This window comes from Alligator sinensis, unplaced genomic scaffold (assembly GCF_000455745.1).
Source record: "Alligator sinensis unplaced genomic scaffold, ASM45574v1 scaffold755_2, whole genome shotgun sequence".
NCBI lineage: Eukaryota > Metazoa > Chordata > Crocodylia > Alligatoridae > Alligator > Alligator sinensis.
The window spans coordinates 1,717,925-1,732,289 of NW_005841883.1; the positions used below are offsets into that span (position 1 = coordinate 1,717,925).

The 14,365-nt window shown below is 42.2% G+C and overlaps 1 protein-coding gene and 3 non-coding genes across 5 annotated transcripts in view; 1 reads left to right on the top strand and 3 right to left on the bottom strand.

The window, feature by feature from the left end:
- NOP58 (NOP58 ribonucleoprotein) overlaps positions 1–14,365 on the bottom strand; it is a 47,222-nt gene that overhangs the window by 13,300 nt on the left and 19,557 nt on the right. For both annotated transcript variants that reach the window (XM_006017658.3, XM_025196685.1), the window contains exons 7-13: positions 13,468–13,602; positions 11,849–11,994; positions 9,795–9,921; positions 8,948–9,111; positions 7,050–7,184; positions 6,005–6,066; positions 1,586–1,719 (exon numbers count right to left, since the gene is read on the bottom strand). In XM_006017658.3, coding sequence (XP_006017720.1) covers positions 1,586–1,719; positions 6,005–6,066; positions 7,050–7,184; positions 8,948–9,111; positions 9,795–9,921; positions 11,849–11,994; positions 13,468–13,602 — 903 coding nt within the window. The remainder of the gene's footprint in view (positions 1–1,585; positions 1,720–6,004; positions 6,067–7,049; positions 7,185–8,947; positions 9,112–9,794; positions 9,922–11,848; positions 11,995–13,467; positions 13,603–14,365) is intronic.
- LOC112549228 lies at positions 4,343–4,482 on the top strand. Its single transcript, XR_003092602.1, has one exon. It is a non-coding gene; the product is annotated as a U4 spliceosomal RNA (small nuclear RNA).
- Positions 9,537–9,624, bottom strand: LOC112549231. The gene has a single exon (XR_003092605.1). It is a non-coding gene; the product is annotated as a small nucleolar RNA SNORD11 (small nucleolar RNA).
- LOC112549226 lies at positions 11,651–11,735 on the bottom strand. Its single transcript, XR_003092600.1, has one exon. It is a non-coding gene; the product is annotated as a small nucleolar RNA SNORD11B (small nucleolar RNA).

Here is a 14,365-nt window from a genome sequence, read left to right on the forward strand (position 1 = left end):
AATGACTCCGAGATCCCTTTCCGCCTCTGTGCTTTCAAGAAGGGAACTCCTCCAGCCTGTATGTATGCTGTAGATTCCTTCTCCCAAGGTGCAGCACCTTGCAGTTGTCTACGTTGAACCCCATCCTATTCTCATCTGCCCACTTTTGTAGTCTGTCTAAATCTAGTTGCAGCCTCTCTCTCCCTTCAAGTGTGTCCACCTCGCCCCACATCTTAGTGTCATCAGCAAACTTGGACAGCCTGCTTTCCACCCCCTTGTCCAAGTTGCTGATGAAGATGTTAAACAGTACAGGCCCGAGGACCGAGCCCTGGGGTACCCCACTGCTCACACCTCGCCAGGCTGAGTACAACCCATCCACCACTACTCTCTGGGTGTGCCCCAGCCAATTTTTTACCCATCCAACTGTGCAGGCATCAATGGCGCAGTCACTTAATTTATTGATGAGGATGGGGTGAGGGACGGTGTCAAAGGCCTTCTTAAAGTCTAGAAAGACTACGTCCAGAGCAACACCATCATCCAAGGATTTAGTTACTTGGTCGTAAAAGGCAATCAGGTTGGTCTGGCAGGACCTGCCTTTGGTGAACCCATGCTGATTGCCCCTGAGCATGATCTCCCCTACAGGCCCCCCGCAAATATGCTCCTTGATGATCTTCTCCAAGAGCTTCCTGAGCACCGAGGTGAGGCTTACAGGCCTATAATTACTTGGGTCCTCCAGGTTGGAGGCCCCAAATAGCCATTAAGGCAACAGGTGCCCTGAGGCACGTATGGGCCAGGACAGCTCATCTAGTGAAGGGCTGAATTTGGGCTAGCAGGGTCCAGGAGGGGAGTTGCTAACGAAGGTAGGACAAGGGCATACTCCAGGACTCTGGGGCAGCTTCTCTTTGAAAAATCAATTATTACATCAAGGTGTGGCAGGAAAGTGTAAAGGGAGAGCATCTAGAGCTAGTGCAGAGCAGTAGCCTTTGGGACACCACGGGCATCATGGCTTTGGGACACCGGGGGCACCTTTATTATAGAAACTAATGGTCCCACAAAAATTAGAATCCAAGGTCTTTTACCTGGTAACTCATGACAGAATGAACTGGTAACTGTGTTTAGATTTATCACTGTACAGTAGAACATATATATTTGTTCATTTTAAAACACATGTCTAAATGCAAAATCTCCTTATAACACTTTTATAGGTCCTTTATTTTATCTGAAATTCTATTTTTTCTCTATTTTGGACATAGTCCCCTGGCCACTGGATAATATTTATCCATATTAGTAAAAAAAAAACCACACCAAAAACAAATCTCCCACATTAAAACCTATAAAAAGTTGGCACACTGATGTAATTCTGTAACTTACAGTCAAGGCCAGAGTTTTAAATCCCCTCCACCCAAAAACACTTCAATGCTACAAAGAAAGTACAGTTTTGTATGAGCAAACTAATTACAGTCCAATTTTAGACCATATTTTGGTTTTTCCTTTTCTTAAATGTAATGTCTATAGACTTTGGAAAACAAATGCAAATACTGACAGGCCAAACATCACCCTAAATCTCATCATAAAATGCATACACCAGAGAGATGCAGACACCAACCTTTGGGTTCCAGTTTGATCTTCTTTGCTTTTATTTTAACCTCTGTCTCCTCTTCTTCCACCTCCTCAATTTTGCGCTTCTTTGCAACAGTAGGAAGCGTAGAGTCACCAGATGGGTCAAATGTTTTCACTTCACTGGAATGAAGAGAACAAAGTCAGTTGTTAAATTAGAAGGGAAGGAAGAAAGTGACAGCGTAACAGATGAGATCAAAGAGGTGACATGCTCACTTTCTACTGCCTATCATCATTATCTCACTGGAAAAGTCTCGGTGAAAATGGCATAACTAGGAGTCAGAAGGACTAGTGGTAGCCAGGTCTGTTTGCAGAGACAGGACAGCTACTGGGATTATATTCTACAAAACACGACTTTCATTTGCAAGGAAAGGCCCAGTTCAAATGAAAGTAATTTTTGCTTGCATTAGAAGGGTCAAAGATTTCCAATTCTACTCTGATCAAAGAGTTCAAATGACCCATTCAGTTGATTTCTAAGTAGTTAAGGCCTTTCCCTTCACATAGATTTCTAGAGTCAGAAGGGACCTGGTAGATCAGGTCCTCTGCTTGGTAGTGTGCACAAGCATTCCCAGAAATACAGAAAGGACGTGCTGTTGTTTAAACAAGGGAGAGATTTGCAAAGTACAATTAGATAAGCCATTCCAATCAGTGCCCAGAACTATCCTCCCAAATACTGCAGGTCCCCCCTCTGACAGCCTTTGCTTAGTTCCAGCTTCTTTTAGAACCTTCCAATACAGCTACCCGCATTAGCGCATGTCCACAATTCTCTACCCTTCCCACTCCTGTTGTCAGACATCTTCTATATTACAACATCTTTTCCAACCCTTGGAGCAATCAAAGGGTTATCTTAACTAATGGCAGGTACTTGCTAAGGTGCCTCGTCTGAAGACAAATCAGTTAGCAGTAATTTCTACTGACTGACCTGTGGTTTAAACAGAATCCCAAATTACATAAAAGGAGCTATGTTAAGAGAACATAATGTGTACAAAGTCACGCATTCTAAAGTAAGGAAACACTGGAATTAAGGTACAGTCATAATTCAGGCTCTTCAGGCATACACATTACAATACATTTATATGACCACAGAAGTAAAGATTGTTTTTTCAACCTGTTCTGGAGACCAAGATAAGCTGCATACTGAGGAGGCTCTGGCCTCAATAACTGCAGAAGACAGAATGCATGCAGCAAATATTATATGGGTTGCAGGTACTGAAGGGCAGTCTCACGATTCAAGCAGATGAATGGTGCACTAGAGAAATGGATTCTAACCCATCACAGAGCACATGCTACTTAACTGAAACTTTTCCAAGGCAGTTATGAACTGCACAGCAATTACTGTCTGGCTGTCCATGCTGAAACCCTAAGGAAACATTTGCAGAAGTGCTGAGCACTCACAGCTGCAAATGAAGTCAATGGAAGCTGTGCTTTGGCAATCAAAGTGCTACAAAACAGCTTCATATTTGGAAAAAAATAGGGCCCCAGGTGTTTCAAACTAAACACCCAAAATTAATACTTCAGGCCTTAATCTCTGTACCTCAATTTTATCACTGTAAAGTGGGAATAAACACTTCTCTCAAAAAGGTGTTTTGAAAGAGATTAAGTGCTTCACATATATCTATTACGACACTGGTATAAATTAATGCAGTTCATGAGGAAAACGAACAACCGTTTTCAAAGTGTGGTTTTAACACAATGAGCAGCAGAGTACACATTTTTTCCTCCTCTGTTCAATCCGCTTATTAATTGATGACTCAATGTGTCATGGGTCCTGCTGACATAACAGCATGGTCCTGTGATTAAGGACTACATGTAATGCACGCACAAAGGGGATCAAATAGAAGTGGCATTGGAAACCTTGATTCTGGCATTTCCCAACCTCTGAGTGCTTGACTTGACAACCATAATTCTCTTGCAGCACTTCTACATTATCCTAGACTTCTAAAAATGCAAAAAGCAGCTTTATCAAATAGCATGATACTGACAGACTAGCAGGTCAGAGAGCTGGGTTCCCCAGGTGGATCTTCTAACCTTAGTGCCGTTCCCTACCCCACCTCCATCTGTCTTTTCAGAGTTCTCTATCAACAACCCAAATACTTGGCATCTTCATCTCTCATGGGAAAGGGAAGATGTCCCTCATCCATCACCACCCCCAGCGCTCCTCTGTGATGGTCTCAATTTGGCAAGATAAATGTTCCCTTTAGCTTTATCCCACCAGTTAAACAAAATACTTTGGCTGAAACTTTTCCCCCCAGAAAACATCCCACAGCAGACACCCAGCATGGAGAACTTCAGCCAAAAAAGCAGAAGTTTGACAAAATAGTAAGCAACTGAAATCAGGGTCTTACGTTGGGTAGTGTCTGGCAACCTTATTGTGGAGTGTGTAGTGCTGCCTATTGCGTATATCCAGTATATATTTTTTAGATATGTACACCACTTCTGCCTAATACAACCAATGCTTCACTTTGTGAAAACAGGAAGAAAACAGATTAAAGTAACCCTCTTCTTGGTCATCACTACAGTGCTATTTACAATCAATGAGCTTTAACCTGCTATTACAGATGGTCATATTTAACCCCTTGTAAGGCTCCCTCTGCCCTTTAGAAGGACATGCTTGGATGCTTTATCTGAAACCCATCTCAACTAAATACATTAGGACTGATTTTAAGATTCACTGTATGCACATGGGTGCCACAAGAAACAATTATGGATCCTCTCAAAAGAAACTGTACTCCTACTGCTTATGGATAACTTTGTGCAGTGGCAGTATCATAGCCCATGAGGCTTGGCCGAGGCACGATTATTGCTAGTTGAACTTTCATATAGCAGAAATTCTTGTCATCCTAAATGAAGTGTGAAAAGGGTATTTCTGAGGAGACTAGCCGTGGCCACCTTGCTCAGGAATTAGCTGAGCATGACTGGGAAAACAGGGGCTCTGTCAGATTATAACAGATGCTCACATCATGCTTCAACATTGGCTCAGTTGTGATAAGAACGATCACTTAACACTCCCAACACTCAGTATCCAAGATTCTTTCTGCCAAACCCAGATTACTGCAGGGCAGAAGCTGATTTGCAGTTTATGGGCCTTGAGTTCCTGCCATGAGAAATGCTGTTACTTTTCAGGAACATGGCCACCTCTGAAGAAAAAATTAAGGAACACTGTGTTTCAGAGTTTACTCATGAGATATGCTTCTTACAAGTTGTTTGAGATGGTGAGACTGAAGCACAGCTGGAAATTATTTTGAGCACCTCCATCCTGTCTTGGAGTCCCTTGGCTAGTGTAGACAAGTTCTGCAAACACGTCATGACAGAACATCTAGAGACCCTTTTTCAGTAGGCTATGGATATACTAGGATCATATCACAGGTATCATTCCCCTTTAAAATCCACTGATGTTTCACCACTGCTATGGCTGCATTTTCAAAGGCTTCTCTATACTTCAAGTCCTACCATAAATCACAATATGAAAACCATCACCATCATTAGATATGCTACTGGTGGGGTTTTGGAGGGCGACGGGAGTCTTTTGCCCTGGGTTTTGTTTTTCTGAAGATTTGCAGCTTTAGCAGACAGGATTGGGGCAGCTGCTTGGTGACTGCACATGGGTGTAGCATCATTAGTTAATTCCTAATGGAACTATTCATGCTTCTGCTACACATATGACCAATGGCCACCTGCAACAGATGATCCAACAGAATAAAAACGCGAAGTTTAACATTAGTTTTTATTACTTTTCCTTACCTCACATGTAAAAATCTATCTAGTGTAAACCCTCTTTTTCACCATCATTTCCTATATTTAGATGTTCAACCTCCTGAGCTACAATTTGCCAACATCACTACAGATACCAGAAACTGAATATTTAAACAATATCATGTCCAGCTTCCCACCACGTACTGCCAAGGATACAGTAATATTAATTGCAGAGTAACCCAAAACAGAAGACAATGATAAGGGTTTTTTGGAAGTGGTGCCCTGAAAGTAGGTTTCCAATGACACTTTCAAAAGTGGCATGAAGTACAAAACCAAGCATTTTTTAAAGTTTAATTCATTCCAACTTCCATTAAATAAAAGAGTAATGCATTACTTCCCAGAGCTATGAGACTTTCAGAGCAAAGGCCAATAAACCTTAAGTGTGCTGTTTGTTCCCTGAGAATGTGAGCAACCTGCACTGAGAGTATAAAGCAGTTATCCTAACCCAGCTGTTTTATGATACTTACATTATATATACATACACATATACATGCGCATGCACACACACTAGATGGCATTTAACAATGGGAACAAAGTCAGTATTTGGAGCATGGAAAATGTTTCCTGGAACTGAAGTCTACTCAGCTAAAAACCTAAGTCTGTGTAATAAAAATAAAGATTTATACTAAGCCAAGCTGAGCAGAAAACTACCCACCTCTTGTGCTGATATTTGTCTGCCCTGGCCAAGGCCTTTCCTGTGCCACTTATTCTTCTTATCTGAGACAAAAATTTAGAAAAGAAAACAAATGACTCATAATGAAAACAATTGAGAACACAAACTCCACAGCCCTTGAAAAGAATTAAAACTGGGAAGATAGGCATGCAATGCCTGGCAAGAAACTAGATGCTCTCAGCTACAAATAAAGCTTAACACCACTTACTTTTGGGACAAAGGTAAAAGCAAAAAAAGCATATAATCTGGGTTTGGAAAAGCGGATACCAAGTGCACTGTGTTTCCACAGGGACTAGCAATAATCCAGGACATACTCCTGGAGTGCAGAGGCCTATTTTGCACTTTACTGGTGCCTTCACAGAACTTCTGACCTCTAGTTGGTGTACCCAATAAAGTTTAACAGGTCCACCACCTTGGGGCAGCATGCAACATTCCACCCAGAAGACAGTGATCTCTGCATGAGTACAATGCTTTGTACAGATATATGCAATACTAATGTGAAGCAAGGTGATTAGTGCTCAGTAGAGGTCTGCATGTCTTCTTTGGGCAAGAGCTGCACTGTTTATTGGCTCCAGAGGTATGAAGACTAAGTATGGTTGAGCACAATGGAAGATGCTTAGAGACAGGAGAAGCCAAGTGGGAAACATTTGATGAAAAGGTCCTCAAGCTCCAAGGAGCTTCCTTCTTTGAAATAAAAGATGCCACAGACCATCAAGCTGCCCTTTGCAGTTTGTTAATAGAGGAGTGATGCAGTGTAATGTAAGGGTGTCTCACTTCCTCTCTTGCTAAGAAATAAAGCTTTCCAATGCATCTAAGTATAGATAAAGAAAAGCTAAAACAAAGAAAAGAACAGGGTCCTCTTGAAATTCCCCCCCTGCTCCAGCCAGTACCTCAGGGTAAAACTTTACAAAGGAATATACTACAGTCTTACACAGGGAATACATTTGGAGTTTATCTGAAGAACCACAATCTGAACACAGGCAGCTTTAATGTAGTTATCCTTACAATCCTGGCATCCCAGACTCACCCCCTTCTCTTCTAACTGTCTCATTCTGGTCTCTACTTTTAATCTGCTCTCAGCTCCCAGTTCAGCACTGCTGTCCTCTCCAAGGGCATCATACCGAATAGACAAGGCTGTTTTGGCTGCTAGCATTCGAGAGATCTGGGGGGAAAAAAGAAGAGAAAGTTAAATGCTGAGACTGAACACTAGGTGATAATTCACTCTGCACGCGGATCTGGAAATCTTGCCAGAAAATAGAAGACTAGACTGCCCCTTAAGCAGGAGTGCTTTGTCCAAGAAAACACATGATACATACCATGTGACCTTTAACTTGTGAGCTGAGATCCCTGATAAGGTAATTGTGCATTTAAATGCTACGTTAGGACATACTGAATGCGGTAAACTGTTTCTAGTCAGGTTGTCTTGATCTGAATGAGGTGGATGGTGACCAATCTGCCTTTCAAATATGACACTGAATAACTTTTTCCACTACGTGAACACATCCTCCCCACTACTATATTATTAAAAACACCTTTAAATTCCTTGTGTCCTATAAATATAAGCAGCAAGCTCCAGTAAGAGTAGGAGTCTGATTTCAAGGATTTCCTCTGAAATCAAGGAAGCCTAATGCTCTCACCAGCTTATTTTATATTAAATTTCTTCGGTACTGTTTGTAACTCAGTTCTGATTATGACATAGTGGGAGTATCTACACATGCCCCTACAGTGCTGTTGTTACTGCGCCGTCATTTAGTACGAAATGATGGTGCAGCAACATCCCATACTGACCTGTGTGTATAGCGTGTGGTTATTTTTAGCTGCTACATCAGCCTAGTGATGCAATATACCGAGGGACTGTGTCATTATGGTAACGCATCTGCAGCATCATGGTTTTTCCCCATGGATGCTACGTCACACAGACGTGCCCACTGAAGGGAGGATCAAGGAGGGAGCACAGTGGTGCAGCTGCACCCTCCTTGGATTCTTGCTCCACCCAAACTTTAAAACCAATTGCCTGGGAGGGGTAGTGGCATTTTTATTCAGGCAGCAATGGAGTCAACTGAATTCATGGCTCATTATAATCTCCCCAATTCCTGCCTTTGGCTCTTCATTCCAGAGGTGTTGTTAATGACCGTCTATTCTTTTAAATGGTCTTAATGTTCCACTAATCAAGCTATCCTTTCATCTGCAATTTTGCTGCTTGCAATGTCACTATTCTATTTCACAGCCCTGTGGACTGTTTTGAGTACTAGCTAAAAACCTTAATTCAGGTGTAGAAATGACAGACAGCAAAGTATTGGAGGTGCAGTCAAGATGTTCAAGACAACTAGATTTTGTTTTACAAATTTGAACAGGAGATGTACATTTAATCATGATGACTACAGGACTAATGAACTCTTGACTTTTGACCATTTTTTGCCTAGTTTCCTGTGTTTTTTAAACTTAATACATAATCAAACAAATTAATGAACATTCCAATAAAGTTATATTTATTTTTGCTTTGATCTTAAGAGAGATAATACAGAGCTACACCCACAGCTCTTATTAGTAAAGCTTGTAGTTTCTCTAACTGGAGAAAAATGTGTGCTGTTTATATCTGATGATGCACCATACCATTTATACCTCCCTTTTCAAAATCCTAGATTCACACATGGACATACCCACCAGTAATATATCCATCACCATCATTACTCAGTCTTCCATACTGACAACCCAATTCCCTTTATTCCCACAAAAGAGGAATGAATGGCAGCTGAATGAACAAGCTGACCTGCAGGGGATGGTCTACTCATGAAAGAAGCTATAGCAACCCATGGAAAAATCCTCCTTAGAATTCTTAAATAGTTGATCCTTAATCTTTGGAGATATTCATCTATTCAGGGGGAAAAAAGCCAATTAACAAGATGAAACATCCCAGCAACTCACCTTTCCTTTGTTCTTGGGTGTTGTTTGACCCACAAGGGAAGCATGATAGATGAGGCCAAACTTGGGTGTGTCTCGCTTAGACTTCAAGGCCCGGAAGAGTGCTTTCTCAGCACCCAGAATCTGAACAGTGGAAGCTGGGTGTTTCGCCAGATTCAAAAGGGAACCTAGGGCAGAAAAAGTTACAGCATACTGGAATACAACCAGTCTAAAGAGGGAGACACACATGACAGACACTAAAATATGACTGAAAAATTGGTAGACAAATTTCAAGCTTTGATGGCCATGGTTTTCTGGGCTGATTTACAAGTCTCCTGAGAGGAGAAAATTCCACTGATCCTCTGCTCCTTAAACAAATTCTGTATTTCTGGGCTTGATGGGGGAGGAAAGATTATCTTAACACAAACCAGTCCACAGGATTAATGTTTTGTATTGACAACACTCTGCAGTAAGAATGCTGACACTAGCACTTTAGAAACGTGAGAGACAGATAACACAAGTCAATCTGTCTGACCACACAAACTTATACCCAACCTTCTAATATAATATTTTAACTCTGACATGACTGAACTGTTGGCAATAGGCTCAGAAAGCGTCTCAGAAGAGGTAGTGACTGAAGTTGCCCCTCATGTTTTCAAAAAAGATTCAGGCCAACTGAAACAGATATCATCACTGACAGCTTCTGTGCTCATGCCAACATCTTCTGCCTTTTCTTAAGAGACCTAACAGCAAAGTCCTACAATGCTTTCCACTGACCAGATCCTTAGCAAGAGCTGTTGCTTGACTCCTTTCTTGAAGCTAATTCATATCTAACTTACAAATGTTCTTGAATCAATATGTAGCAACCTACCTGCATGTGCAATAAGCCTTGCTCCAACCAATTCCCCAACCATGACAGTGAGGTTAGGTGCGATGGCCATCATTCTGTTCTTCAGATAGTCATACAGCTGTGTACGGTACTCTGAGATTTCAATCACCTGGTACAATCACACGGGAAAATCAGCAACAGGAAATAACAACAAACAAGCAACTGCACGAGCATTAGGACAGTGGTGTCAAACCTACCTGGCCCCCTGGGCTGGCTAAATTGTGTAGGGCTGGATTGGGCCCATAGACCCGACCCTCCCCCCCAATCCTCTTCCTCAGAAATAACTGATCTAGTGGCTTTCCCAGTCAGTCTGGGACCTGCACTGCAAATCCTGGGGCAGCTGTAAAGGGTGCTGCATGCAGGAAGGTCTGGCCAGAGCAGCAGCAACACTACATGCAGTAGTAGCCCCAGCCAGACTGTTCTGCAACTGGTGCCTGCTCTGGCAGCTCCAGGACTGCGCTGCATGTAGCACCTGCTCCAGCCAGTTTGGGACTCGCGTGTGCTTGCAAGTGCTTTGCTCAGCACAGGTCCTAGACTGGCTGGAGCAGGCACCATATGCAGAATGCATCCCAGAGCAGGCACCATGTGCAGTGCAGTCAGGCCACTCTAGAATCCATGCTGCACACACCATGGTTCCGAGACCAGCTAGAACTGTCACTGGATCAAGTATGCTGGCGGAGAGGGAGGGAGCCCATGGACCACATTTGGCCTGTGGACTAGTCCTGTGCCATGAGCATATACTGTGCCCTGGATGGGGTCTGATAAGAACCAGGGGGAGCATCAGGGGCCAGATGGCAGGGCTCCACAAGCCATATATATGACACCCCTGCATTAGGAACTCTGTCAAAAGCAAAAGAATGGAGGATTCTGATAAAAGAGGCTCTAGCTAAATTAAAGAACAGGTTGGGCCACACAACAAGGTATGAAATGCCCAGCAATTCAGGAAGGAGAGTTAGTGGAAAGCTTTATAGAAGCAACTTTACAAAAAGATCTACATGAATGACAGGCTGAAATCCTATACGCTAGGTTCTTTATACGACTCATTTTCTCATTAAAACTCCTGATAAAGGATACCTACTCAAACCCCCTAAAAAAGCATAAGGAACATGACCATGAGGAATTTAGAAAGAAGAAAACAGAAGGCATGTTTCCATATGAATGTTCCTGAATCTTATCTTTTCACATTCCCTCTCTTCTTTTTCACTTACTTGCTCATCTCTTCTCCCTGATATCAAACTCACCCTGAAGAATGATTTGATTAAAAAAATTAAAAGAGCAGGTAGTGCTGTCCAGAGAACCACAAACAGGACTACAAGCAAAGAGCTTACTACTATTAATCATCTCAACCTTTTCATCCCTTGAATTGACTTTGATACAGTAGTAAAAACACATATTAAAAACTTATTCCAGTGTCTTCCCAAATAATTCTGGAGGAATGTGGAGCAGGACATAAAACACAACAATTTCTCCAGAGGAAATGCTGTTTCACCTTTCACCCTGGTTATGCAGAAGTAGAGGGTAAATTACTCCAGAATAATTGTGTCATGCAACAGCACCCTAGACTACGAAGGGGGACTTAGCAATACTGAACTGAATTTTACATCAGACCTGAATTCGAGCAAGACTAGGACCTTGGCCTCTGTTTTCATCCTACAAAAATGGGACTACCATCACACTTTTGCAACGCATGATACTGTCAGTTGAAAAGTGGTGTATAACTAAAAATGTGGTAGTTTCTTCTATGGATCTTAAACCACTTTAAGAAATATTAAATTAATACTTCTGCCCCAAAATCACACCCAACAGACTCCAATTCATTTAGAAACGTCAGCAATCTAAGATGGCATCAGATGAGGTAGTGACTGTGCACCCTCATATCTGTACATCAGGAGAGCAACAGTATAGGTATCATCATTGCCATCAAAAAAGTGTAGTGAAATTGCTATAGAAAAATCTACAGAAGAGGGGCCCCTAGTATCACACACTTTAGATTCAAACTACAAATACGATGCTAAATATTGTCCATGCCTATGTACCTGCTCACAGAGATGCAGTATATTGCTTATGTCTTCTTCTGATACTTCTGTCCCCATGGAGATCTCTGCAGCAGCCTTCACATCCACCTCAATCTCCTCAGGCAGGATGTCAGAGAGGTCAGAGGAAGAAAAGTTTTTTCTGTCTCCTGCAGGGTGAGATTGATGCCAGGCAGAGAAGACGAACAAGTAAATAACAGAAGACAGGGAGTGTAAAAAGCCAAGATTCAAGAGCATCAATATAGAACCAAGCCTACCATATTTTTTTCTAAATTCATTGTGTTTAAAATCAGCAGGTAGACCAATGAAACAAGTTCAAATTGAAATGCCTACCTGTAATGATTTAATACATCCATTAACTTTGTAACTACCTTAAAAAGCTAGCAGATAGTGAAAGACTAAATTATCTTTCTGCCACAGAATTATGAAATGATTAGGAAGTGAACAAATGGCACCAGGATTAAAGATCACCCACAATGACATACTCCAGCATTTTAAGATATGGGCTCAAGCTCTAAACAAGGAGTGAGCAAAATATGGCTCGTGGACCACATCTGGCCCCCCAGGAGACTTCATCCAGCCTGTGGGCAGGTGCCCACCAATTAATTGTATCCTGCCCAGCTGGCAGCTGCCCCTCCTGCACTCACATGAGGCCCGAGCCCCACCCACTCCCGCTGGGGCAGAGCGCTGCGTTCCCACCCGTGTGCAGGGGAGAGCCCCGGCTAGCACACAGCTCCCTGGTGGGGCCACGGGATGGATCCCTGTTCAGCTTCCCTGGTTCCTCGTCATGGCCCTGCTGCAATGCTCTGGGCAGCAAGCAGGGAATCATTGAAGGGGGAAAGGAGACAGGGGCTCCTTATGGTTCATGTGCAGTTCCTGGGACCTGTGTACCACCAAGATGGGAACCAGGAGCAGGGCATGTCAAGGGGTGGGGCTACACTTGCAGGCCTCAACAGCTCACCAAAACTTAGTAAGCAGCCCTTCAGCTGAAATAATTGCCCACCCATGCTCTAGACCCACCAGACAAAAGGAAAATTCCAGGAAGAGTTAAGTCAGTTTACCACTAACCCATTCTACTTTATTTTACTCAGATACACTATATAAAAGTCTTTTAAAGCCACAAGTTTTTCTCTGTACAGCAAACCTGCCACACTGCTGTAACAATCAATAAAAAATGGTTACAAGTTGCAAAGCAAGTGTCCATAAGAGCAACCATTACTTCTGCTCCAAGGAATAAATATAACTAGCGGTGGTCTCAGTGAACACCCACAAAGAGCCAGCTCAGCTTTTATCTTGACATCAGTTTTACCTAGTTCATTCCCAAGGTGTGGTCTGTCAACTTACGTGATCTAAAGGGGACTTGCTGGTAGTCTGCAGAAAGCTGGCATTAACCCTTCCTTGTTTCTGTACCACTAAATTGCATCAAAATGGGAGTGGGGGGAAGGGAAGGAAAACTAAATAAAAGCCATTGCTTGAGTTGTCACTGGAGCAGATGCGATGAAGAACAGTCAGACTGGTGTACATAAGCAGCGAATAACAGGTTAGCGGATCCACATGGCACTATTACATTGTGGTCTGTACTAATGCTCAGCATTTGACCACACAAGACCAGCATTACTCACCGACTTTCTGCACACATTTACAGTATGTTAAGTTATCTGTAATGATCTTGCCCAGTTCAGGGAAGTGCCAGCCATACCATTCCCTACAACGCATGATATAGTTATTCAGCTCTTTATCCAGATCATCAAGAAGGGCTGCGGAGGACAAAACAACAGACATGGTTTAAAAAACCCAAAAAAACAGAGTTAAAGGAACATGGCAATTCAAGTCAATAGCTCTGAAGCTGCAAAGGAAATAGAGGCGTTTCACAGCACTTCTCTGATATGAAAAACTGCAATTTTAAGATTGGTCAACATTACTCAACAACTTTTAAATTACTTCAGAATCTTCCAGAAAAAACATATTTTAACCAGTCAAACTGCATGCAAAAAGCTATGCTAAAAGAACATTACTCAGGTTGCACTCAAATGTTTGGAAATGGTGGATTTGAAGCTGGACAGGCACATGCATAATAAAACTCTCCTTCGTGACATGATCTCACACTATTTCCACAGGACTCTTGCCTTATTCAACACAGAAGATGGGTGGTACTCCCTTCAACAAGCCAATAGTCAGTATTTTGTTTTCTTCTCATTCTTTGGTGTTTCCCCATATCTTAGCAGTATTCAATTTAAACCCTGCTCTGAAAAGAGTGTATAATTCTGTCCTTAAATGGCAGAGTGCCACAGAATAGCTGAGTGCTTCACAAGTAGTGCCTTAATTTCCCAACAAATCTATGAAGTGAGAGCAGACTACTACCCATTTTACAGATAGGTAATTTAATTTATGGTCAATTAATTTATGGTCAAAAACCAAGATCCACCAATTTTGGGATCCAATTTTGGAAGCATCTAGCACCTGATCTTTTTAAGCATATACAGCACTATACAGTATTTTACACAGTTCAAATAAAGCTTT